Source organism: Ranitomeya variabilis, chromosome 5, assembly GCF_051348905.1.
Source record: "Ranitomeya variabilis isolate aRanVar5 chromosome 5, aRanVar5.hap1, whole genome shotgun sequence".
Classification (NCBI taxonomy): Eukaryota; Metazoa; Chordata; class Amphibia; order Anura; family Dendrobatidae; genus Ranitomeya; species Ranitomeya variabilis.
In genome coordinates, this window is record NC_135236.1 from 676,058,680 (window position 1) to 676,085,202 (window position 26,523).

The following is a 26,523-nucleotide window of genomic DNA, read 5'->3' on the forward strand; positions in this document are numbered from 1 at the left end:
TCCTCATCACCCCAATCACCTCCATCATGTCCTCCTGTGTCCTTATCACCTCCCTCCTCCTCAGGATCACACAAGTCACCGGTGTCTGGAATCATTACGTTAGTTTTTTCTGCTGCGATGGTCTGTAGATAAGTCATTATAACAGAAAAACCAGCATGTAACATTCTTGTCATAACATCCACATCTACATCATGTGTCTCACCATGTCCCCCCATGTCCTCATCACCTCCATCATGTCCCTCTGTGTCCTCATCATCTTCCTCCTCCTCAGGATCACACAAGTCACCGGTGTCTGGCTCCTGTAAGACTTCGGTGGATCCGTCATGTTACACAGCTCCTCAATGTGCCTCATCTTCCTGGACAGCTTGTCCTTCTTTATTTCCAGGTTCTGGAACACTTCAGACAGTGACAGTGACTCCTGCTTTTCCCACCTGGAGATGTCACTCAGGACTTTCTTCTCCAGGTCGTTCACCCATCTCCTGATGCCTGTAAACAGGGCAGTGACTTTCTCAGCTTCTCCAGCTTCTTTATCTTGACTTTTTCTCCTGTGCTCCCACAAACTCCGGGTCCTTTCCTCAGCTTTCTCTCTTTAAGATCAGTTTCTGCAGAACATTTCTCAGTTATTTTTCTTTGCGGCCTCATTTAGAGGCTCCAACTTATGTCCCCAGGGTTCTCCAATCAGACTGCAAGACACACAGAGCTTCTGGCGTTGTCTATTGGTCATGAGTGGCTTGACACAAGGAATACGGCACTTGTAGCCCATGTCCTGGATACATCTGTGTGTGGTGGCTCTTGAAGCAATGACTCCAGCAGCAGTCCACTCCTTGTGATTCTCCCCAAAATTTTTGAATGGCCTTTTCTTAACAATCTTTTCCAGGCTGCGGTTATCCCAGTTGTTTGTGCACCTTTTTCTACTACACTTTTTCCTTCCACTCCACTTTCCATTAATATGCTTGGATACAGCACTCTGTGAACAGCCGGCTTCCTTAGCAATGACCTTGTGGCTTCCCCTCCTTGTGGAGTGTGTCAGTGACTGCCTTCTGGACATCTGCCAGTCAGCAGTCTTCCTCATGATTGTGGAGCTACTGAAACAGACTAAGGGACCTTTTTTATATGCTGAGGAAGCCTTTACAGGTGTTTTTTGCAAATTATTCTAATTTACTGAGATAATGACTTTTTACTGAGATAATTTAATTACTTTTTGGGACTTTTGGCTGTAAGCCATAATCATCAACATTAACAGAAATAAACACGTGGAATAGATCACTCTGTGTGTAATGACTCTATAGAATATACGAGTTTCACTTTTTGATTTGAAGAACTAAAATAAATGATGATATTCTGATTTTTTGAGAAGCACCAGTGGGTGCAATATTAAAATCCTTTAAATCTATCAAGATGCTTTTCAGTTGTATAACAAACAAAGAATGGGAAAAAAAATTATCAGAGTTTTTCAGCTAGTCTTCTGGTGTCAGAAAGTTGCAACCACAGTTCTGCAAAATCGTTGTGACTTTTTGCATTTTTTTACGCCGCTCCAGCCATTTTATGTGTTACATTTGAGATAACAAATTTGGCACCTCTTAGTCCAGCTGACCTCGGATCACGACTGTGGTACGTATCATCTTGGTGAAATCCCCTCAGTTTGCATGGAGAACGCTTAAAAGCCCCATGAAGTAAATACATGTCAAAAAATTGGAGGTGTTTTTATTTTACAAACCTTGAAATGCGTTGACGAAATAAACCAAATTCATGCTTCATCTTTGCAGGTAATTTCGAGTAGAATAACTGGAGAGACAAAAATGCAAACTAGTGTCTTATCCGGTAACCAAGTGGTGTTGAAGATTTACGGTGTGTTCCCCTGGTGGGGTAGTGACAGTCACAACCCCTATAGAAGGCTGCTGTAGGACCACCAATAGGATACAATGCAATAGATGAGGAATACAGTGGTATTCCCAATGTGACATCTCCACCCTTCATTCACAGGATCGATCATGAGAACGCTCAGACTCTTTTCTCATCAGTGGTTTTTATTGCATATAAATCAAAATAATCGTCTCAAGCCTTTGAACGGCACCAATTTGCTTTAAGATTCCAGTTCTCTGAGTAAATCTTTCCTATTATATGATTCATGTTAGTGACATTATCTTAAAGAATTAAATTTTTAAATATTTTAATCATTTCAAAACCTTTTGGCATATTGTAAGATTTTTAACCTTTCGGCAGCATGTACAGGTAAATGTGCCATAGAAAGCAACTGCTAAGCAAAACTAGAATGTAATTCTTAAAAATTTGTGACCAACGCAGAATAAAAATAAATTTTCAATTATAACAGATAGATAGAAACAACACCTAAAAATTAGACATTAAAAAATAGTAATAAAAAAATAATAAAAAATATTCTTCTCACTTCCCTCACAAACAAACAGACTTATCCTACAAAAGTCGTATCAACAGAAAAAATTAAAAATGTCATTAGAATGTTGTGATCAATCATTGCTTCCTTCAGGATGCCTTTGAAATATATATTTTAAAACATTTTTTTTGTTTAACTCCTCCACATAGCTGGCTGTCCTACTGCATATGAGATAGATAACATCACACTGACACTCACTGTGACTCTCTCTACTCTTCCCCTCTCTGTTCAGGTAGAGGTAGAATCTAAATGGCAGATCAGACTGTGGAGAGGAGAAAAGCAGCTATGTTTCAGGGAGTGCAGATCAAACAGATGGTACTGTATGAAAGCAAAGATATTTAGAAAGCACAAGGTGAAGGAATGAAAGATCGAGACAGCACATGTTGTGAATCAGTGAACAGAGAGAGGATAAATCACATGAAAAATGGGAGGAGGAAAAGGGAAATCACACACTACTTAACATCAGTGTCTGTCAACACAAAGAGAAGCAAAATTACGCAAAACTAATTGAAATTACTACATGTAAATAAATCAGGTTTTTTTTACATTTGATTTGCCAACCTTTACTTGATTCTGATGGCTGGGAAGGGGTTAAAATATCATATATATCAATTAGCTGCTCCCTCTGATATCTTTATAGAACCATCATATGCAAAAAATGCAGCATGAAGGGGCTCGGAGAAGGCGGCAGTGAAGGTGTGTAAGTGTCTGATGGGGTCACACAGCTCATAAAAGGACAACTGCCCGGCCTCATAATCCAGACATATCCTGACTCCATCACTGGAGATCTGGTGAGGTAATTGGATTAATTTTTTGTTATGTCTCACTGAATACTGATTATAACGCACCTGCCCTCCATATAAACACCAGGACTTGTTATTATATCCAATAAGTGACTGTTCTCCCCTCCTGTCTATACTGGGGTAACACATCCCCACGGTCCACAATCCTGATCTACTGCCCTCCACATCCCAGTAATGTCGTCCTGAGGTAAATCTCCTCCCACTCATCACCTGATAATAATCCTGGAATCTCTCTGCTGTTTCTGGACGATTCTCTGTTATTTCTGTCCAGGTCGCAGTTTTCAGGTCGTCTGATATAAGGAGATTATTAGCAGCCGTGTTTACATCCAGTAATATGTCTGCAGGTCTCTGACTAAAGATTTCTCCATTCCTCGATGTTACCGTCCCCTCAGCACCATCAGTACGATCTATTACATCATTACACTTATATTTTGCACCAGGTACAGCTAAATCTTGAGCGTGACTGGGCAGAGATTGAACCTCAAGGGATTGTGAAATCATTACTTTAGTTTTTTCAGCTGCGATGGTCTGTAGATAAGTCATTATAACAGAAAAACCAGCATGTAACATTCTCGTCATAACATCCACATCTACATCATGTCCCTCACCATGTCCCCCCATGTCCTCATCACCTCCATCATGTCCCCCTGTGTCCTCATCATCTTCCTCCTCCTCAGGATCACGCAAGTCACCGGTGTCTGAATCCTGTAAGACAGTCAGTGGATCCGTCATGTTACACAGCTCCTCAATGTGTCTCATCTTACTGGACAGCTCGTCCTTCTTTATTTCCAGCTTCTGGATCACATCAGATAGTGACAGTGAAACTTTCTCTTCCCGCCTTGAGATCTCACTCAGGACCCTCTTCTCCAGGTCGTCCACCCATCTCCTGATGTCTGTACACAGGGCAGTGACTCTTTCAGCTTCTACACATTCTTTTTCTTGAGCTTTTCTCTTGTGTTCCTCCAGACTTTGGACTCTTTCTTCGGTCTTCTTTCTTTTTGCAGTCAGATTATGCAAAACATTTCTCATTTTTTTCTTCTTCTTCTCAGAAGCCTCCTCCAGCATCTCCACCCAGTGTCCTCGATGTTCTCCGGCCAAACTGCAGGACACACAGATACAAGCCGCGTCCTCAGTGCAGTAATATTCCAGGATCTTCTTATGGACAGAACATTTCCTATTCTCCAGGTAAATGCTGGGCTCAGTGAGGACGTGTTCTGGTCCTTTGTTGTGAACTGTCAGGTGATTATCACACAGAGAAGCCTCACAAAGTAGACAGGATTTCACGGCAGCTACAGGAGAGTCCACACAGTAAGTGCAGCGGATCCCGGTGATCTCCTCCTGATGTGGCTCAGTAGACCGGAAATTATCCACTACATTACACAGAGTTATGTTCCTCTCCAGTTTCGGACGCTCCTGGAACTTTTCTCTACATTCAGGACAGGAATAAACTCCAGACCCGTCCTGGGTATTCAGGACCTGATCAATGCAATCCCGGCAGAAGTTGTGTCCACATCTCAGGGTTACAGGATCTGTATACAGGGTCAGACAGATGGAACATTCCAGCTCCTTTCTTAGACCAGCAGACGCCATCGCCGACAGAAGTAGGAATAAAAAATGTATGATTCCTGCTTACCAGAAAACACGCAGCTAAACTTGTACTTTTGGTTTCATTTTAAGTTCAGTGATAACGAGGATCAGAATGCTGAGACCTAACATCTTAAGCAAAATGTTCCCATGTAATAAATACCACACTCACATACAGGTGCTTCTCACAAAATTAGAGTATCATCAAAAAGATAATTTATTTCAGTTCTTCAATAAAAAAAGTGAAACATATTATATAGAGTCATTGCCAACAGAGTGATCTATTTCAGGTGTTTTCTGTTAATGTTGATGATTATGGCTCTCAGCCAATGAAAACCCAAAAATCATTATCTCAGTAAATTAGAATACTTTATAACGCCAGCTTGAAAAATTATTTTAAAATCCAAAATGAATGTTCAGTAAATGCACTGAATTCCTTTTGCATCAATTACTGCATCAATGCCACGTGTATTGGAGGTGATCAGTCTGTGGCACTGCTGAGGGGCTATGGAAGCCCAGGTTGCTTTGAGAGCAGCCTTCAGCTCGTCTACATTGTTGGGTCCGGTGTCTCTCATCTTCCTCTTGACAATACCCCATAGATTATCAAAGGGGTTAAAGTCAGGCGAGTTTGTTGGCAATCAATCACATTGATACTGTTGTTTTTATACCAGGTATTGGTACTTTTGGCAGTGTGGACAGGGGCCAAGCCCTGTTGGAGAATGACATTTCCATCTCCAAAAAGGCTTGTCAGCAGAGGGAAGCATGAAGTGCTCTAAAATTTCCTGGAAGACGGCTGCGCTGACTTTGGTCTTGATAAAACACAGTGGATCTACACCACTGACAACAGTCCAGTTCTTTTTCTCATTTGCCCAGGTAAGACGCTGGTCATGAGTGGCTGACACAAGGAAAGTGACACTTGTAGCCCATGTCCTGGATACGTCTGTGTGTGGCGGCTCTTGAAGCAATGACTTCAGCAGCAGTCCACTCCTTGTGAATCTCCCCCAAATTCTTGAATGGCCTTTTCTTAACAATTCGTTCAAGGTTGCGGTTATCCTAGTTGCTTGTGCACCTTTTTCTACCACACTTTTGTTTTGTGAGAAGCACCTGTGTATATAAAACAAAACTCTGGAGATATTACATTGGTGTGAAAAAGTGTTTGCCCCTCTTTGATTTCCTATTATTTTGCATGTGTGTTACGCTGAAATGTTTCAGATCACCAAACAAATTTAAATATTAGACAAAGATAACACAAGTAATCACAAAATGCAGTTTTTAAATGAAAGTCTTTATTATTAAGGGGAAAATAAATCCAAACCTACAAGGCCCTTTGTGAAAAAAATGATTGCCCCCCCCATCCATTAAAATATTAATTAACTGTGGTTTATCACATCTTTGGGAAGCAGAGTTCAAATTCCCTATCCATATGCAGACCTCATTACTGCCACACCTGTTCTCACTCAAGAAATCATTGAAATAGGACCTGCCTGACAAAGTGAAGTAGTCTAAAATACCCTCAACAGCTAGCCATCATGCCACGAACAGAGGTTCGTGGCATGATGACTTCCTCATCACTGGATTTATTTTTACATCTTTGTTGATAGCTGACTTGATCATTTGAAGAGCGTTCCTCTTGACCAATTATGGTTATACTTATTTTCTGCCTTCGGACTCATCTAACGAGGATTTATCCACATTTTCTGGCATGACTTGTTCATTGGGTATTGGTGTATTTTTGCAGAGTTATGGTGCGCAGAACAATGGCCAGAGTCCTGGCGCTCCAAGGATTGGACAAAAAAAATCTAAATTTTCCACAATTGTTTACCATCACTGCAGCCATTTCTATTTTGGGGACAGTTTTTCAGATTAAACTAATTTCTTTTTTGACCGTTAACATGAGTGCCGTTCATTCCATCTGATAACATGAGTGCTATTCATTCCATAAATCACTTAGCATCATCATTCATCCTGGTAATAAAGTTAATCAGGTTCTTTGTTCTAAGAAGGCTTAGGCTTCAACATTTGGTTTTGGCCTCACCATGTTCCAAGCACGATTAATATAATTACTGATTTTCTTTCTTGTTTTCATTGGCAGAAGCTTTGTCCAAATACTCAAGCTAGGGTCAACCATGCCTTTCTCTCATGGTGAAGTAGGGGTGCTGGTGAGTTCTCCTGTGGCCTCGTCAACGGGGCAAGCTTACGGTGAGGCATGGAGAAAGTGGGTGATAGACCTGTTCCGTTATCTGATTCAATTCAATTGGAGGTATATCCAGTATTTACTGCACCTTCAAGGTATGGGGGTTTTCAGGTATTGTTGCCCAGAAGCATCTAGCCGGTTTAGCTTTCCATTTCAAATCCCGTGGCTGCACAGATATTACTAAGTATTTTGTTATTCGGCACGTTATTAAGGACTGGAGAAGGTCACACTTGAGAAGAGAGCAGACAGCCCAACTCATTTCATTTGCTGACGCATCTCAATGACTGCACCTTCCCATCTGCCCCCTCCCCTATTTTTCTGCTGCTTTTGGCCTCACCTTTTTTGGAGTTTTATATTTTAGCGAACTGGCTTCACTACGCATTCGCAATGAAGATGTCACCTTTTGTTATGCAAGCTTATGTATCCACATCTGCAGATCAAAAACTGATCCCTCCGGCATTGGTTCTTGGGTACCTCTATTTTTAATTCCTGGTCCCGTTGTTCCCCCTAGTTATTAATTACCTTATTCTTCTCTCAGGAAGAAGGCTCCCACTCTTACAAGATTTCAATTTTATCACTCCTTTGTAAGTGTTTATTTGTCCTTGGACCCCCCCAAGGAATTTTTCCCAACTCTAAAATTCAATGCATTGGCAGATGGCATTCTTCTTATTTTTCTAGGTACAAGTATGTTAGACCGGATTTATTGCTTTCGTAACCATTTTCTCTTTGTAGGTGGTGCCAAACCTGCAGTATGGATACTATGCCATTCATATATCTTTTGGGCACCACAGAGAGCATAGAGTCGACGAGGTGGAAGAGGTCTTGATTTTTGAGGCTTGGTCGTTTACTGTAAAGGCATTAGATGAATTACGTGACCTCAGGTTTTGCCAGAAGTTGTAGAATTCCCCAGACCTCCACTTCCTTTGTTATTTTAGTCTTCCATGCTGGTGGGAATGACCTCTACTTTTTCTGTTCTGCAGAACTACTCACAATTATGAGGTCTGATGTTTCATATTCCGTGACCCTGGAACTTATACTGGTTTGGTCAGAGGTCATTGCTCATATTGTAGGACAAAGGCCAAATTTATGTATGTCTCAATTTGTGCATTCCAGGCCGGAGTTATTGTCAGGCACGGGTAGCTCTTGGGAGACAATTCAAGACTTATGCGGCACAATAGAGTTCATTTGACGAAATTGGTTAAGATTTTTATTTCTGTCATGCTAGACGGCATTGGACGGGTTTCATATTGCATGGGTGGGGGTTGGAGCACAGTCATTAGACTTTGCTCCTCCTTGGTGTTAAGTTTCACAACATTAATGTTTTTTTGTTCGAAGGCTGACTTTAACCGGCTGTTGCATAACGCTTCGTACCGATTGAGGACAATCATGCCTTATCTCTGTGATTACCTTTCCTTTTATGCTGTGACAGACTTCCATCCTTTAAAAAAAAATGTATTTGTTTCCCCATTCCTGATTTCCTATTCTTTTGCATGTTTGTCAGACTTAAGTGTGATCACCAAACAAATGTAAACATTAGACAAAGATAACTGAAGTAATCACAAAATGCACTTTTTAAATAAAGGTCTTTATTATTAAGGGAAAAAAATAACTTAGTGACTGGGCGTGGGTTGTGTTTTTTTAAACAGTGGAACCACAAAATGTGCATGAAGAAATGACAAGACCAATAAAAATTGACAAGAACTGGAATCCTGTGAACCTGTGTCATACTTAAAAGCTTATTCTAGGAAGGATCTGAATAGCTCGAAATAGTAGCAAGAAATTGGGCAAACCATGTTAAGGCATGTGTTATAATAATAATAACATAATAACAGGGGGGGCATCATGTTATAGTGTAAGATCGCTGATCTGACAATTTGCTGTGCACTGTGTCAGATCAGCGATCTGATGTGCACTCCTGGAGGCTTCCTGGCGCCTGCTCTGAGCAGGCGCTGGTAAGCCACATCCCTGCAGGACCTGGAAGGCCCCCCGTGGCCATTTTGGATCCGGGCCTGCTGCAGGGAGGAAGGAGGTAGGAGACCCTCGGAACAACGCGATCACATCGCGTTGCTCCGGGGGTCTCAGGGAAGCCCACAGGGAGCCCCCTCCCTGCGCGATGCTTCCCTATACCGCCGGAACACTGCGATCATGTTTGATTGCAGAGTGCCGGGGGTTAATGTGTCAGGGGCGGTCCGTGACCGCTCCTGGCACATAGTGTCGGATGTCAGCTGCGATAGTCAGCTGACACCCGGCCCCGATTGGCCGCGCTCCCCCCATGAGGGCGGCCGATCGCATATGACGTACTATCCTGTCGGTGGGCATATGGGCCCACCCCACCTCGACAGGATAGTACGTCTAATGTCAGAAAGGGGTTAATGGATGGATAAATATTCAAAATCATGTCATTTTAATATGTTCTATAATGGATGCGACTGCAGCGCCCCAGAGTCCTGGTCGTTGCAGTACTGTTGCTCCGCCACTAAGGGGGGCCATGGTACGTCTGATGGCACTAAAGGAATTCATCTGACCAGGTATCACATACACCAATACATTTCACAGTCTGGCCTCCAGGGGGAGCTAAGGGTACTATTCATTAGGCCACTCCTCACAGTCTGGTAAAACTGGGGGTTAGGCAGGAAGTTAGTAGAGAAAGCTGACTGGGTTGGAACCAGGCAACACCTTGTGGCAGAGGGTGTTGTGGGGGAAGATTCGGTAGGGTCCATGTCAGGGGTGGGATCCTGACAGAGGCCTGGCAACCAGAGAGAACGTTACGGGACCGCGCCTGCACGATATAGCGGCGGTACCCCAAGAAAGGACTAGAAGCGAGATTTATTGTGCTGAGTGAGAAACGAGATCAATGCAACTAGGAGAAACACCAGTAGGAGTCATGCTGTTAGACCGAGGCAACATCCTACTGAGGCGCAAATAACCGGTGTCCGGAACGCCGAGGAAGTATAGAACTCCAGGCAATACTTCAAACCTACGGCAGGAAAGTCAGTTACAGGCGGGCTGTCTCACCCAAATCACCTACGAAGACATAGGGGGCAACCTTTGGAGAGGGGCGACTCTAGGGTCCCGGAAGAGCTCCGAGCCTACCCGTCATACGGGTGCATCCTACCCATAGCATCAGGGGGGGACGGAGAAGAACATCATCTAATCGAGTTGTGAGGGAACACGAGAAACAGACACAACAGTTGTGGGGACTATCCCATAAGCACAGCAGGGGAGGACCACAACACACTAGCGCTAGCAGGTAGACACAGATTTCCACCTGCAAAGGGAACTCTGGAGGTGCCATTGGACCGGCCGGACTTGCGCAGCCTGGTTATCCGTATTCCGGACTGAGGACCCTGAAACCTACAGTAAAGAGGTAAAGAGACTGCAACCTGGTGTCCTCGTTATTTACTGCGACCGGCACTTCACCGCACCATAACATCATCCCATACCACCACTTTCATTGTACGCTCCTCGGCAGGGTCACGGACCGGGTCTAGCCACCGTGACCACCCCAGAACAGAGACCCAGAGGCCCGGTACCGGGTACCCCTCGGCCCTGCGGCGGTGGGGGCACTACAAAACTTGGCGTCACGAACAGGATCTACTTAAGCCTGAAGAATCGGGTCATGTGTGCCTTGGAACTGTGATTTACTGTGCTTGGACTGTGCTTTATTACAAAGACTGTGTATTGCCATTACTACAAGGATTACCGCCAAAACCGCCGCCATTGCAGCGCTGAGGAGAGCGCAGGAGAAGAAGAGGGGTGTGGAGTGGGCGTAGACAAGCTGGAGAGCGCGAAGGACAATGGCCGCCTAGTCTAAATATTTCTGCACCGTGAGGACGTGTCCGTCAGCAGCAGAGATCCGCCTCCTAATCCTCAATGGTGGGCGGAGAAAGAAGAAACGGAACCGCCCACGAAGGAGAGAGCGGGAAAAGGATCAGGAAGTGACCCACGTGGAAGACGCCATGGCCAGCAGCTCGGAACCCGAATGTGGGGTCGAAGCGGAAGCCTCCCCCGACTACCCGGATGAGCACCGCAGCCAATTCTCCACGGACAGCACTGATCTCTTGCAGGCTGAGATGGAGGGCTTGATCCACCAGCTCCTCCAGCTGAACGAGAAGGCCCAGGCTCTGCACCCGGTGGCGCCGGAAGAAGGACCTCTGGCATCGGATCCTGCACCGTTACCGGAGTTGCCGCCGAGGTCCTCGCCGCTACAGCCAGCGGAACCCGCCGCGGAGGAGGAGCCTGCACCGGCTGGTGAGTTCGCCGACCCCGTCCCGCTGGCAGCGGACATGTTAGTAGGCCCAGTCGCAGCACCCCCTCTCCCTGGGACCCATAGACTCCAGCGCCTGTTACCATGGGAGGAGGCAACGGGTCTGGAACACCTCCTGAAAGCCCCTATTTCACCAACTACCCTGCAGTGTGAGGTCCGTGCGGAGCGCACAGTGTGCCGCTGGGTGAACCCAGGATCCAACCTCATGGGGTTCCCCGGGGTGAAGACACAGGAAGGGGAGATGGTGCAGGCCCTGAGTTGGGAGGAATACCAGGCCCAGCTGGAACAGCGGTGGGAGGAGAAGGAAAAACCGTACCAGACCGGGCTGGAGGCCCACCACCAAAAAGACCTGGCGGTCAAGGACCGGGCCCGCAAGGACCCCACCGCTCACCAGGCCCCGCGCAGGCAGGGCATCGTCGTTGCCTTCAAGCTCCGCGGGGGCTGGGGCTTTATAAAAGAGCCGGACCTGTATGCCGAAGTCTTTGTTAACCGGCGGGATGTGGAGTCGCATCTCAGAGAGGGCCATCCTCGACCGGGATCTCTACACGGGGGACGAAGTCACTTACACTCGGCATTTTGGGGAAAAGGGGTGGTTCGCCCTGAATGTTCACAAGAAGCGCCGCCCCGTGACACCCTCGACTAAGTTGTCGGCGAAGTTGTCCCCCATAGCCAAGGTGCTCCCAGGTGATCAGCCCGTGGTCATCACTAAGACCACCTGGCGGCCTCGACCAATCAGAGACGCGGGATTTCCAGGACAGACAGACAGAAAGACAGACAGACAGACGGAAAAACCCTTAGACAATTATATATATACTAGACTGTGGCCCGATTCTAACGCATCGGGTGTTCTAGAATATTCATGTCCCCGTAGTATATGGACAATGATGATTCCAGAATTCGCGGCAGACTGTGCCCGTCGCTGATTGGTCGAGGCAACCTTTATGACATCATCGTCGCCATGGCAACCATTATGACATCTACGTCGATACTGTGCCCGTCGCTGATTGGTCGAGGCCTGGCGGCCTCGACCAATCAGAGACGCGGGATTTCCATTATGACATCATCGTCGCCATGCTGCGGGATTTCCAGGACAGACAGACAGACAGACAGACAGACATAAAGACAGACAGACAGACAGACAGACAGACAGACGGAAAAACCCTTAGACAATTATATATATAGACTAGACTGTGGCCCGATTCTAACGCATCGGGTATTCTAGAATATGCATGTCCCCGTAGTATATGGACAATGATGATTCCAGAATTCGCGACAGACTGTGCCCGTCGCTGATTGGTCGAGGCAACCTTTATGACATCATCGTCGCCATGGCAACCATTATGACATCTACGTCGATACTGTGCCCGTCGCTGATTGGTCGAGACCTGGCGGCCTCGACCAATCAGAGACGCGGGATTTCCATTATGACATCTTCTTCTCTGCCTTTCTGATGTTTTTCTTGGCCTGCCACTTCTGGCCTTAACAAGAACTGTACCTGTGTTCTTCCATTTCCTTACTATGTTCCTCACAGTGGAAATTGACAGGTTAAATCTCTGAGACAGCTTTTTGTATCCTTCCCCTGAACAACTATGTTGAATAATCTTTGTTTTCAGATCATTTGTCAGTTGTTTTGAGGAGCCCATGATGCCACTCTTCAGAGGAGATTCAAACAGGAGAACAACTTGCAAGTGGCCACTTTAAGTAGCTTTTCTCATGATTGCATACACCTGGCTATGAAGTTCAAAGCTCAATGAGGTTACAAAACCAAAAAAAAGTGCTTTAGTAAGTCAGTAAAAAGTAGGTAGGAGTATTTAAAACAAGAAAATGATAAGGGTGCCCATATTTATGCACCTGTCAAATTTTGTTTGAATGCAGATTGTACATTTTCTGTTAGTACAATAAACCTCATTTCAAGGCAGAAACATTACTGTGTCCAACAGTTATTAGATATATGAAACTGAAATAGCTGTTGGAAAAAAAACAATTTTTATAAAACATTAAGCTTAAGATTAATAGGGGTGCACAAACTTTTTCATATGACTATATATATATATATATATATATATATATATATATATATATATATATATATATATATATACCAGGATGGGGCCAGGATGAGGGATATATATACTAGGATGGGCCCAGGATGGGGACATATATACCAGAAAGCCTAAGATGGGGGATATTACTACAAAATGGGGGATGGAGGCTCAATTCATATTTACTTATAGGATTTAGAAAGCTACAATGGCCCATACATCTAACCATCAGTCAGGGGCAGAGGGCTCAGCTCTAAATTTAGCATCGGGCTGTCGGACTACAATTACGCCATTGGCTAAAATGGAGGGACAGGTACACATATAGGCTCCTGCTATTATGTTAACCCCTTCCTGACGTCGGACGGGATAGTACGTCGGACGGGATAGTACGTCCGACGTCAGGTCCCCTGCTTTGATGCAGGGCTCCGCGGTGAGCCCGCATCAAAGCGGGGACATGTCAGCTGTTATGAACAGCTGACATGTGCCCGCAATAGGCGCGGGCAGAATCGCGATCTGCCCGCACCTATTAACTAGTTAAATGCCTCTGTCAAACGCAGACAGCGGCATTTAACTACCGCATCCAGCCGGGCGGCCGGATATGACGTCATCGCCGCCCCCCGTCACATGATCGGGGGTCGGCGATGTGTCAGGAAGGTAACCATAGAGGTCCTTGAGACCTCTATGGTTACTGATCCTCGGTAGCTGTGAGCGCCACCCTGTGGTCGGCGCTCACAGCACACCTGCAATTCTGCTATATAGCAGCGATCTGATGATCGCTGTTATGTAGCAGAGCCGATCGGGCTGTGCCTGCTTCTAGCCTCCCATGGAGGCTATAGAAGCATGGCAAAAGTGAAAAAAAAAAGTTTTTAAAAATGTGAAAAAAATAAAAAAAACATAAAAGCTTAAATCACCCCCCTTTCGCCCCAATCAAAATAAATCAATAAAAAAAAAATCAAACCTACACATATTTGGTATTGCCGCGTTCAGAATCGCCCGATCTATCAATAAAAAAAAGCATTAACCTGATCGCTAAATGGCGTAATGAGAAAAAAAATCGAAACGCCAGAAATACGTTTTTTTGGTCGCCGCGACATTGCATTAAAATGCAATAATGGGCGATCAAAAGAACGCATCTGCACCAAAATGCTATAATTAAAAACGTCAGCTCGGCACGCAAAAAATAAGCCCCCACCTGACTCCAGATCACGAAAAATGGAGACGCTACGAGTATCGGAAAATGGCGCAATTTTTTTTTTTTTTGCAAAGTTTGGAATTTTTTTTCACCACTTAGGTAAAACATAACCTAGTCATGTTAGGTGTCTATGAACTCGTACTGACCTGGAGAATCATAATGGCAGGTCAGTTTTAGCATTTAGTGAACCTAGCAAAATGGGCAAGCAAAAAACAAGTGTGGGACTGCACTTTTTTTGCAATTTCACTGCACTTGGAATTTTTTTCCCGTTTTCTAGTACATGACATGGTAAAACCAATGATGTCGTTCAAAAGTACAACTCGTCCCGCAAAAAATAAGCCCTCACATGGCCAAATTGACGGAAAAATAAAAAAGTTATGGCTCTGGGAAGGAGGGGAGCGAAAAACGAACACGGAAAAATGAAAAATCCCACGGTCATGAAGGGGTTAATGTTAATTTATATTTTATCATTCTAAGGCTACTTTCACACTAGCGTTAACTGCATTACGTCGCAAATGCGTTGTTTTGCCGAAAAAAAGCATCCTGCAAAAGTGCTTGCAGGATGCGTTTTTTCTGCATTGACTAACATTAGCGACGCATTTGCGACGCAATGACACACGTCGCAACCGTCGTGCGACGGTTGCGCCGTGCTGTGGCGGACCATCGGGAGCAAAAAACGTTACATGCCCCCACCTCCCCGCACCTCACAATGGGGCAGCGGATGCGCAGGAAAAATGCATCCGCTGCCCCCGTTGTGCGGCGGAGACAACGCTAGCGTCGGGGACCTCGGCCCGACGCACGGCGATGGGCCAAGCCCGACGCTAGTGTGAAAGAAGCCTAACCCAAAGGGATACATATTTCCTGGGCGTCATTATACATTAGTAGACGATCAGTCATTAGAAACTACATTGAGCTCCAAGCTTTTCACATTTGCGCACCCTGTACTGTAGGATACATTTTTGCATTTCCACAGGAATCTCGACTTTTTTGTTCCTTGAATATCATCTTGGTTAGGATTACAGTACAAAAAATCTTCCAATTATCTAAATTCAGGAAATTTTGCACTTTTGCTTAGCCTCACCCATTTTTGTCATTTTAGACCTTTTTAAGGTACCGTCACATTAAGCGATGCTGCAGCGATATAGACAACGATGCCGATCGCTGCAGCGTCGCTGTTTCATCGTTGTGTGGTCGCTGGAGAGCTGTCACACAGACAGTTCTCCAGCGACCAACGATGCCGAAGTCCCCGGGTAACCAGGGTAAACATCGGGTTACTAAGCGCAGGGACGCGCTTAGTAACCCGATGTTTACCCTGGTTACCAGTGTAAATGTAAAAAAAACCAAACACTACATACTTACATTTCGGTGCCTGTCGCGTCCCCCGCCTTCAGCTTCTCTGCACTGTGTAAGCGCCGGCCCTAAAGCAGAGCGGTGACGTCACCACTGTGCTTTGCTTTACGGCCGGCACTGACACATTCAGTGCAGGAAGCTCTGAGCAGCAGCGCGGACGCCGGGGGACGTGACAGACATCAGAGGGTGAGTATGTAGTGTTTTTTTTTTTACTTTTACAATGGTAACCAGGGTAAATATCGGGTTACTAAGCGCGGCCCTGCGCTTAGTAACCTGATATTTACCCTGGTTACCATTGTAAAACATTGCTGGCATCGTTGCTTTTGCTGTCAAACACGACGATACATGCCGATCTGACGACCAAATAAAGTTCTGGACTTTCAGCAATGACCAGCGATATCACAGCAGGATCCAGATCGCTGCTGCGTGTCAAACACAACGATATCGCTATCCAGGACGCTGCAACGTCACGGATCGCTATCGTTGGAAAGTTGGTCAGTGTGAAGGTACCTTTAGTCAAAGAACGGTCTGATGTGCACAGGCAAACACTTCATGACATAAGAGGCTCTCATCACATGGAAACAGTAATCTATCATGGGCTGTAAAAGGAGAAATAGGCTGGAGTCACACTTGGCGTAAGACAATACGCCACGTATTATACGTCCGTACTACGCGTTGAATACGCCAAAATGTCTCCGTAAGCGACTTCCGTAGTTCCGGCGTTGCTGAGGTGTGGTCGCGTATTTTGCGCATGTGCTTGTGCGTGTGTGATGCGTGTGTGATCCGTATGGCGTATTTATCACGCACCATCACAAAATGGACATTTAACGGTTTTCAGGCCTGCAAATCATTTAAACCATCATTAACCACACTATTTAAGCCCTCTACAACAGGTGGAGCCCTCCCATCTGCCCTATATGTTCTCTAGCATATTTTGGCTGAGTTGCTTGGAGATTACAACCATGTCTGGCCCTGTGTATTTAAGCACAACTCAGCGGGTGTTGCTTCACTGGGTGTTGTCTCGTCGCTTTGGCCAGCCATATCCGGTCAATGTGGATCCGCGAAGGAGGAGACGAAGATTGTGGGTACATCCTCTATTGACCCAACGCCAGAGTAAAGGCCATTTCCAGAGACTATATTCAGCTTTGAGGGCACATCCAGAGAAGTTTTACCAGTATACTCGCATGTCCATCCGGACTTTTGACATGTTGTTGGAGATCTTACGTCCTGGGATCACCTTTCAGGACACCTGGATGAGAAAAGCCATCTCTGCTGAGGAGCGTCTGCTCCTAACCTTACGGTATGTATTCCACATTTGAAAATAATGTTTTTTGGGGGGCTTTTCTTTACAAATGTGTGTTGTCCTACTAGGTTTCATTAACTTCCCTTGGACATGAAGCCACAAGCACATATCAAAGAATGTTGGCAAGATTCTAGTCTATTTATTTTTTAAACTGCAAATTTGTATACTGTAAATAAGGTAATAGTCAATGAAATCTACACTTGGGCTTATTCCTTGGATCTTAGTGCTCATGTTTTTTTCTTTTCCCTTTTTGTTGTATTGCAGCTTCCTGTCTACAGGATTGTCCTATGCGGGTCTACACCTGGAGTTTCTGATTGGGCGGTCGACCATTTCAGGCATTGTTAGGACTACCTGTTCCCAAATCTGGCTGAAACTACATGAAGCTGTGTTGCCTGAGCCAAAACAGGACGATTGGATTAAAATCGCCACAGGTTTCACAAATAATTGTGACTTCCCTAATTGCATTGGAGCTGTGGATGGGAAACATATCAGGGTGCGTAAGCCGCCGAACTCTGGTTCCCAATTCTACAATTACAAGCAGTTTTTCTCTGTAGTTCTGTTAGCAGTTGCTGACAGTAACTACAGGTTTGTAATTGTAGACATTGGGGCCTATGGGCGAACTGGAGACTCTAGGGTCTTCAATTCGTCCATAATGGGTCGGCGGCTACGTGACAACCAGTTGAATCTCCCACCACCACAACAACTCCCAGGCTCCAATGCTGAAGCAGTGCCTTTTGTTTTGGTTGGAGATGAGGCCTTCCAACTGTCGAGGCACGTCATGAGGCCTTACCCCAGGCGCAACCTTGACCACCGGCGGAGGGTGTTTAATTTGAGACTTGCCAGGGCACGGAGACTGGTTGAGTGCGCCTTTGGGATTCTTGTGGCCAAATGGCGTGTTCTTCAGTCTGCCATCCAGCTGAGTGAGGCTACAATCAACGAAGTGATCAAAGCCTGTGTCATTCTACATAATTTCACAAGAATACATGATTGTTCATCACCAAACGTGGAAGCTAACCTCATGATCAATGTTCGTAGGCCTACCCCATATGTCCCTCCTCCGCGTCGTCCACTTTCTGGTCTGAAAGTTCGTGATATCTTTACCAATTATTTTTTGACTCCTCAAGGTGCTATTCCCTGGCAAGACTATGCCTTTTTGCATGTGTAATTAATTAGCTATCTAAAGTATGGGTTAACCAAGTTTCCAACTCTGTGTTTAGTATTTTCTTATTTCACATATGGTTATCAGCATATCATGTGTGTGTGATGGAAGAATGAATACAGCGCAGGAAGACGGTGATTGGTAGTAACAAAACGTTTTACTTACTGGGTTTACTTTTTTAACTGTGTAGGTTATTATTTAGTCATAACCTTTTTTGGGCCTTATAAAGTGCTTTTTTTCTTTTTTGCCCAAAATTGCCACTACAACCACAAGCAACCATGCTCTGTAGTGAGAATACAAGCATACAGATTGTATACAAATCATATAAAAAAAAAAAAAAAAAGTTTAAAAGAAACATAAAAAAATTAAAAAAAAATGAAAAAAAAAAAATTACAAGTCCTGGTAGGTTGGGGCAGGAGAAGCAGCTTGCTCAGTGTCTGCATCAGGTGGCATTTGTAGGCCCAATTGTCCAGAACCCTGAGCAGATGATGTTGTGGCCTGAGGGACATTTGGCCAGCTAGCATGCTGGGAACTTGGAAGAGTGGGGCGAGGATTTGGGAGATACCCCTGCTGCTGATAACCATATGGCCGGGAATCATAACCCAACCCAAAATGACCATATTGTCCATACCCAGGTTGGGACCAGCCTCCAGCACTGGGTGTGGACAAGTGGCCATATTGGGATGGTTGAAGATATCCCGCCATATGTTGCTGAGGTGGCCATTGTGTGTTTGATGGGGGTTGGGGCTGAGGTGTTGGCTGACGTGGAGGGGGTGGTTCAGATCCTTGTTGAGCTGCCAGGCCTTGTAATCTCAGAGGCCGCAGAACATTTTCAGGTGACATCTGCCACTGTTCAATCATCAGCATGAGATTGTATGGGTTATTTGGGGGGGTGCATGCGTCAACAAGGATCTGAAAACACCCTCTCACACGTAGCCTTAACTCCTGCTCTATGGACCTTAAGTAATGGGCCATGCTCCTGGTAAATCCCTCCTCCCCATCATCGTCTCTAACACGTGCCAAGTAGCTCAGGACCCCAGCATCCACGTTTTGGCGGCTTTGTATCAATTCTCTTCTGCGGCGGGCACGCTGTGGTCTGACTGCAGCCTGTGGGGATGGAGCCAGGGCAACAGTTGGGCTGCTGCTATTTCCAGGGTCATCCTGGCTAGGTGGTGGTGCTGCTGATGAGGCTGCGGCAGAAGAGGGAAATTGTGGGTCCTCTGGGTGTGGTACTGAGGCAGATCCAGCTTCCTGACGAGATGAGGAGGATCCAGGAGGGATGGAGCCAGAGGGAGCAGAAGATGGACCAGCCACCTCTTCACCTTCCCCAACTGGGTCAATGACCAGTTCTGAGTCAGACCCTGTCTCCCTGTCAGTGAGGTTAAGGTACCGTCACACTAGGCGATATCGCCAGCGATCCGTGACGTTGCAGCGACCTGGATAGCGATATCGCTGTATTTGACACGCAGCAGCGATCTGGATCCCGCTGTGAAATTGCTGGTCGCTGCTAGAAGGTCTGCACTTTATTTGGTCGCTAGGTCGCCGTGTATCGCCGTGTTTGACAGCAAAAGCAAGGATACCAGCGATATTTTACACTGGTAACCAGGGTAAACATCGGGTTACTAAGCGCAGGGCCGCGCTTAGTAACCCGATGTTTACCCTGGTTACCAGCGTAAAAGTTAAAAAAACAAACAGCACATACTCACCAGCGCGTCCCCCAGCCTCTGCTTCCTGACACTGACTGAGCGCCGGCCCTAAACTGAAAGTGAAAGCACAGCGGTGACGTCACCGCTGTGCTGTTAGGGCCGGAGCTCAGTCAGTGTCAGGAAGCAGAGGCTGGGGGACGCGCTGGTGAGTATGTGCTGTTTGTTTTTTTAACTTTTACGCTGGTAACCAGGGTAAACATCGGGTTACTAAGCGCGGCCTTGCGCTTAGCAACCCGATGCTTACCCTGGTTACCCGGGGACCTCGGCATCGTTGGTCGCTGGAGAGCGGTCTGTGTGACAGCTCTCCAGCGACCAAACAGCGACGCTGCAGCGATCGGCATCGCTGTCGCTATCGCTGCAGCGTCGCTTAATGTGACGGTACCTTAAGACTGAGTTCTGGGGAAAAAAAAAAAAATTAGAACACAAATAAGACAAAAACAAATAAATAAAATTATTGAGATTGGTACTTACGGCCTGAGGTCCATGCTGGGATTGAGAAAGTTGAGCCGGTCAAAGTATATGTACTTCTTTTTTTTGGGAGGTGCCCTGGCTCCACTTCTCTCCCGCTGCTGCCTCTCCCTCCTGTACTGGTCGCGGATACTCCGCCACCTTGTTGTAACATCACCCACTGAAACAACAAAAAAAACACACATTCTTTAGACCATTAATCAGTGAGCTCACAAAAGGTGTAAATGACTACACAGATTTAAGTGTAGCATCCAAATAGGCCTTTGGGGAGAAGAATTCTTCTTAAATCTACCCACAAACCCCAATTAGCAAGCAAAGCCACAAGGACAGAGTCCACTAACCTCTATCACAGAAAGGACAAATAATGTGAAACACTGTTAGTAAGTAAAAGGGACACCTATTCTAAACATTACTGAAATCCGTTTATCATGTACAACACCTTGTATCTACTGGTGGGCTTTCTAGTTCCTTCATGACTATTTACTACATTCGGGATCACAAATTCAAAGTAGTAAGGGCCTGATAATTCAAAAGAACATTACATTTCAAACATGGGTGTACTTACTTATCTGTCGCTGTGCCTGACGTGGCTGCTGGTCATAATGTGGGAAGAGGGCCACACACACGCTCCTCCATGCTGCCTCTTTTTGGGCCCTGTTGGCGTAGTTTGGATCTCTTTGGTCCCAAATTACAGGCCTTTCTTGGACCAAAATAATGAGCATGTCCACATTGATAATGTGAGACATGGTGAATCTCACTCCGTGGAGGCGTGCAGCAGACTTCCGGGTTCACTGTCTGGCTTTTCAGCTAATTAGCATGTCTCACCTGCCTGATTGAGGCCTTTGGACGTTTCAGGACATCTGCCAGTAAGTTCCGTATTTCTCGCAAGGCACACGCATGGTCCGTAAGCATTCCGTATTACACGCTCTCCCATAGACTTGCATTGGCGTATTTTTTGCGCAGTACGCTGACAAACGCAGCATGCTGCGATTTTGTACGGCCGTAGAAAGCCGTATAATACTGAACCGTAATATACGGCTAATAGGAGCAGCCCCATTGAGAATAATTGTGCCGTATGTTATGCGAGTTTTACGGACGTAGTTTCTGCGCTCTTACGTCCGTAAAACTCGCATGTGTGACCCCGGCCATAATTTGTATTTGTGATACATGAGATCTGGACAGTCTGAAACAAGTAAAAGGTTATAAAGTGCATATCAGAAGGTATAAGAATGAATAATAGGATGAAGATTACAGCCTGAAACACATTAGATGGCTGTCAGCCGAACAATGCTTTGACCAATCGTTTGGCCGACAGCCATCTGAGCCGACTCTACCAAATATAGGAAAGCTGATTCTGCTCCTGTGTTCTCTACGAGAAAGCCGCCAACTGCCATGTTGGCTTGATGGCTTAACTCAGGGAGAACAATATGATCGGCAGTCCGAAATTGGACATGACTGATCGATAGCACTCCAGACCATCCATCGGCCGGTGCTCCCATACATATTAGAATGTCAGCCAACCCCGGCCGGTTCCGACAACATTACTCTAATGTGTATGGGATCTTTTAGCCACTAACACATCCACAAATTATCTCTTCCATGTCAGAGATGTCAATAGCACTTAAAGGCGTTGTTTCATCTTATTATACAGGTAAAATTGCAAAGTGCTTGTAAAATCAATAAAATTTACAATTTACCAAGTATGACAACACTCCATTCTCCTCCGTAACTCTATAGTGTATAGAATTAATCCAAAAATAAAGTATAAACAACAAATCTTTATTAATTACTAAAAAAAAAAAATTAAAAACACATAAAAGAGGGAGATACAATGTAGAGAGTAAACAGGTGGTATCTTAGTTACATACAAAAAATTAAAAGTACATTAAAACGAGGTTAATAAGCCTCTAGCTCAAAATTTATAGAAGATTTTACATATAAATATATACAAAATAAAGATGGTAGCTATATTCCACTGCTTGGAAAAGTCACTTGCATATACTCAAATAAGGTATCATTTAAAATTCCAAATAAACATAATTTCTATAAATAAATGGAAAAACAGGCAATGAAAAATAGTATCCATCTACAATGCAACAGCTCGGTCTGCTGTGCAAAAGCCTATAAGGTGCTAGTTGTTAGATGTAACGTGTTAGTGGCTTTAAATATGCAAAAAAGGGAGAAAACAGCCGGTCATGAAAAATGCAATAAAATGCTGGTGAAGAAGAATATATTATTTACAGCATAGAATAAATAAGGGCTATTGAGGATGCACATATATAAATGCATGGGTTGCAAGAAATGATTTTTATGTTTAAATAATGAATGTGGCTGGTAAGGAAAGAAAATAAGATAGTAAATCAAACTAAGATAATATATTTACCATCAGTCACCCCGACGTGCGTTTCGCCTTTTGGCTTCCTCAGGAAGGATATGAGTGGAGAAGCCATGCCTGTTTTTTAATATATGTGGAATTCCTTTCCAGTAGTATTAGCAGCTGTGTGCTCCTCTGATGTGGGGAGCCAGCATCACCCTGCAATTACATCTGGCAGCTCTGTACTGTGCTGACGTAGGCCGCCATCACCGGAACCTCCGACCGCGGTGTCCTCTGTGCGTACCTACCCTCAAGAAGATGCGCCACAAGGGGAGCGGGGCTGGGATGGCGTTTTATAGACACATTGCACTGGAGATGTCCCAACAACATCCACTGCAAGTGGAAGGCCCCCAGTGGAAAACTAAGGTACAATAACACCATTTTGTGGTTGAAAGACAGACTGCAATAATCTATGATCATATAAGAGAAAAGTAAAGGATTATGAGTAAAGAAGTAACAAAAAAATAAAAAAATCTATAAATAAAACAATAAAAACTAATTCTTGTTGGTTCTCTGGAGAAATGAAAGCGTAGATGTAGCCCCTCTCACTGGTGCTCCCTATTTGCTGATTGCTCCACCAGTCATATACTAATCTCAGTCGCTGGGTAGATTTTTTCTGTGATGACGGCTCCTCTTAGCTCCTTCCTGATATCTTCATAGAACCATTACATACATATAGGACAGCATGAAGGGGCTCGGAGAAGGCGGCAGTGAAGGTGTGTAAGTGTCTGATGGGGTCACACAGCTCATAAAAGGACAACTGTCCAGTGCCATAATCCAGACATATCCTGACTCTATCACTGGATATCTGGTGAGGTAACCTGATTACTTTACTGTCATGTCTCACTGAACACTGATTATTATACTCCAGTCCTCCATATAAACCCCAGGACTTGTTATTATTTCCAATCTGTGACTGATCTCCTCTCCTGTCTATACTGGGGTAACACATCCCCACCATCCACAATACAGATCTACTGATCTCCACATCCCAGTAATGTCGTCCTGAGGTAAATCTCCTCCCGCTCATCACCTGATCATACTGGAATCTCTCTGCTGTTTCTGGACGATTCTCTGTTATTAGTGTCCACGTCGCAATTTTCAGGTCGTCTGATATAAGGAGATTATTAGCAGCCGTGTTTACATCCAGTAATATGTCTGCAGGATACTGTCCATGGAAGGTCACATTTATATCTCTTATCATAGCAGATAATGTGTGTGATATGTGTGAGATCAGCTCCGCACCCCGATCACCTCCATCATGTCCTCCTGTGTCCTCATCACCTCCATCATGTCCCCCTGTGTCCTCATCTCCCTCCTCCTCCTCGGGATCACACATGTCACCGGTGTCTGGTTCCTGTAAGACAGTCAGTGGATCCATCATGTTACACAGCTCCTCAATGTGTCTCATCTTCCTGGACAGCTCGTCCTTCTTTATTTCCAGCTTCTGGATCACATCAGACAGTGACAGTGACTCCTTCTCTTCCTGCCTTTTGATATCACTCAGGACCTTCTTCTCCAGGTCGTCCACCCATCTCCTGATGTATATAAACAGGGCAGTGACTCTCTCGGCTTCTCCAGCTGCTTTTTCTTGAGCTTTTCTCCTCTGCTCCTCCAGACTACGGACTCTTTCTTCAGTCTTCATTCTCTTTGTGATCAGTTTCTGTAAAACATGTCTCAGTTTACCCTTTTTATTCCCAGAGACCTCCTCCAGCATTTCCACCCGGTGTCCCCGATGTTCTCCAACCAAACTGCAGGACACACAGATACAAGCATTGTCCTCAGTGCAGTAATATTCCAGGATCTTCTTATGGATGGAGCATTTTCTGTTTTTCAGGGAAGTGCTGAGTTCTGTTAGGACGTGATCTGCTGCTGTTTCTATGTGAACTTTCAGGTGTTTATCACATAGAGAAGCCTCACACATCAGACAGGATTTAGCAGCAGGAACAGAATAGTCCACACAGTAAGTGCAGCAGATCCCGGTGATCTCCTCCTGATGTGGCTGAGTAGACAGGAAATTCTTCACAACATAAGGGCTGTCCCACACGTCCAGATAATTCCGGTACCGGAATAAATCGGTACCGGAGTTATCCGTGTCCGTGTGCCTGGGAACTCACGGAGGCCATACCTGCGGCACACGTGTGCCGCCCGTATGGCGAGTGGGTACCACACGGAGCGTGTGGTACCCACTCTGCATGGTGCTGAAGCTGCGATTCATATCATCCCTGCAGCAACGTTTGCTGCAGGGAAAATATGAAGAATAGTGTTTAAAATAAAGATCCATGTGTCCGCCGCCCCCCCACCCCCTGTGCGCCCCCCCCGCTGGTCAGAAAATACTCACCCGGATCCCCCGTCGGCAGTCGCTCCTTCCTGGTCTGGCCGCCTCTTACTGTATGCGGTCACGTGGGGCCGCTCATTTACACTCATGAATAGGCGGCTCCGCCCCTATTGGAGGTGGAGCCACATATTCATGAGTGTAATCGGCCGCATACAGTAGGAGGCGCGGCCAGACCAGGAAGGAGCGACTGCCGACGGGGGACCCGGATAAGTATTTTCTGACCAGCGGGGGGGGCGCACAGGGGGTGGGGGGGCGGCGGACACATGGATCTTTATTTTAAACACTATCATTCATATTTTCTCTGTAGCAAACGGTGCTACAGGGAAGATATGAATACCGGCTTCAGCACCATGTGGGGGGGACAGCGCTTACTGTAGCGCTGTCTCCGGCACGCCACACGGACCCCAGACGGAGAATGTCCGTGTGAGGTGCGTGTTTTACACGGACCCATTGACTCTATTGGGTCCGTGTAATCCGTGCGCTCCCACGAACACTGACATGTCTCCGTGTTTGGCACACGGAGACACGGTCCGCACACGGTCCGCACAAAATCAATGACATCTGAACAGATGCATTGATTTTTATGGGTCTACGTGTGTCAGTGTCTCCGGTACGGGAGGAAACTGTCACCTCACGTACCGGAGCCACTGACGTGTGAAACCGGCCTTACACAGAGTTATGTTCTTCTGTAGTGGAGGCCGCTTGTGAAATGTTGCTCTGCAGTCAGGACAGGGATATTCTCCATACCCGCCCTCTGTATCCCGCACTCCATCAAGACAATCAAAGCAGAAGTTGTGTCCACATCTCAGGGTTACGGGATCTGTATAAATGTCCTTACAGATAGAGCAGGTCAGCTCCTTTCTTAGACCAGCAGACGCCATCGCTCAGAGCAGAAAGAAGAAAGAAAAAATGTGTGATTCATATTTACCAGAGAAGGCACATCTAAACTTGTTCTTCTGGTTGTATTCCAAGTTCAGTGATAACGAGGATCATTTTTGTGGCCAGGGCTAAATTGTGATTTTGATGTTTAGTATTTCCACTATTAAACAATAGGGGGAGCAGCTGCTGATATTTGCCATGAAAACCTACGGTACAATTAGCTCACATTACTGCACTGCAGTAAATGTGGGTGGGGTCTGATCACATGTGTGTGACATCGCTCCTCTCCTCCCCTTCTGGGTGTTTCCAGAAAGATAAGAAAGGGTCAAATTTAGGATCACAGTGCAGAGCCATTTTGATGGTGACTGCAGAGTGATACTGACAAGTAGAAAGTTTCAATGAGGGCAGACAGCAACGCTGATTCTTTTAGTTAGTGCTGATCGCTGTATCA

At 45.5% G+C, this 26,523-nt stretch overlaps 1 protein-coding gene across 1 annotated transcript; it reads right to left on the minus strand.

Moving 5' to 3' along the window:
• Window positions 1-1,924: 1,924 nt before the first annotated feature.
• LOC143773498 (E3 ubiquitin/ISG15 ligase TRIM25-like) lies at window positions 1,925-26,074 on the minus strand. The gene is made up of 3 exons (XM_077260923.1): window positions 25,941-26,074; window positions 23,495-24,891; window positions 1,925-4,841 (listed from the first exon to the last, which is right to left on the minus strand). Exons 1-3 carry the CDS (start codon window positions 26,072-26,074, stop codon window positions 3,022-3,024), a joined length of 3,351 nt encoding a protein of 1,116 aa, XP_077117038.1. The 3' UTR covers window positions 1,925-3,021.
• Between the last annotated feature and the right edge of the window lie 449 nt (window positions 26,075-26,523).

Bases quoted from the DNA above. Each gene is read 5' to 3' on its own strand.
- LOC143773498 (XM_077260923.1), bottom strand. From the start codon at position 26,074: ATGGCGTCTGCTGGTCTAAGAAAGGAGCTGACCTGCTCTATCTGTAAG. The intron at 24,892-25,940 runs GTATGGAGAATA...CGTGTGGGACAG, and splicing joins GTGCGGGATACAGAGGGCGG to CCCTTATGTTGTGAAGAATT. The intron at 4,842-23,494 runs GCTAAGAGGAGC...TCTGGTAAGCAG, and splicing joins TATGAAGATATCAGGAAGGA to GAATCATACATTTTTTATTC.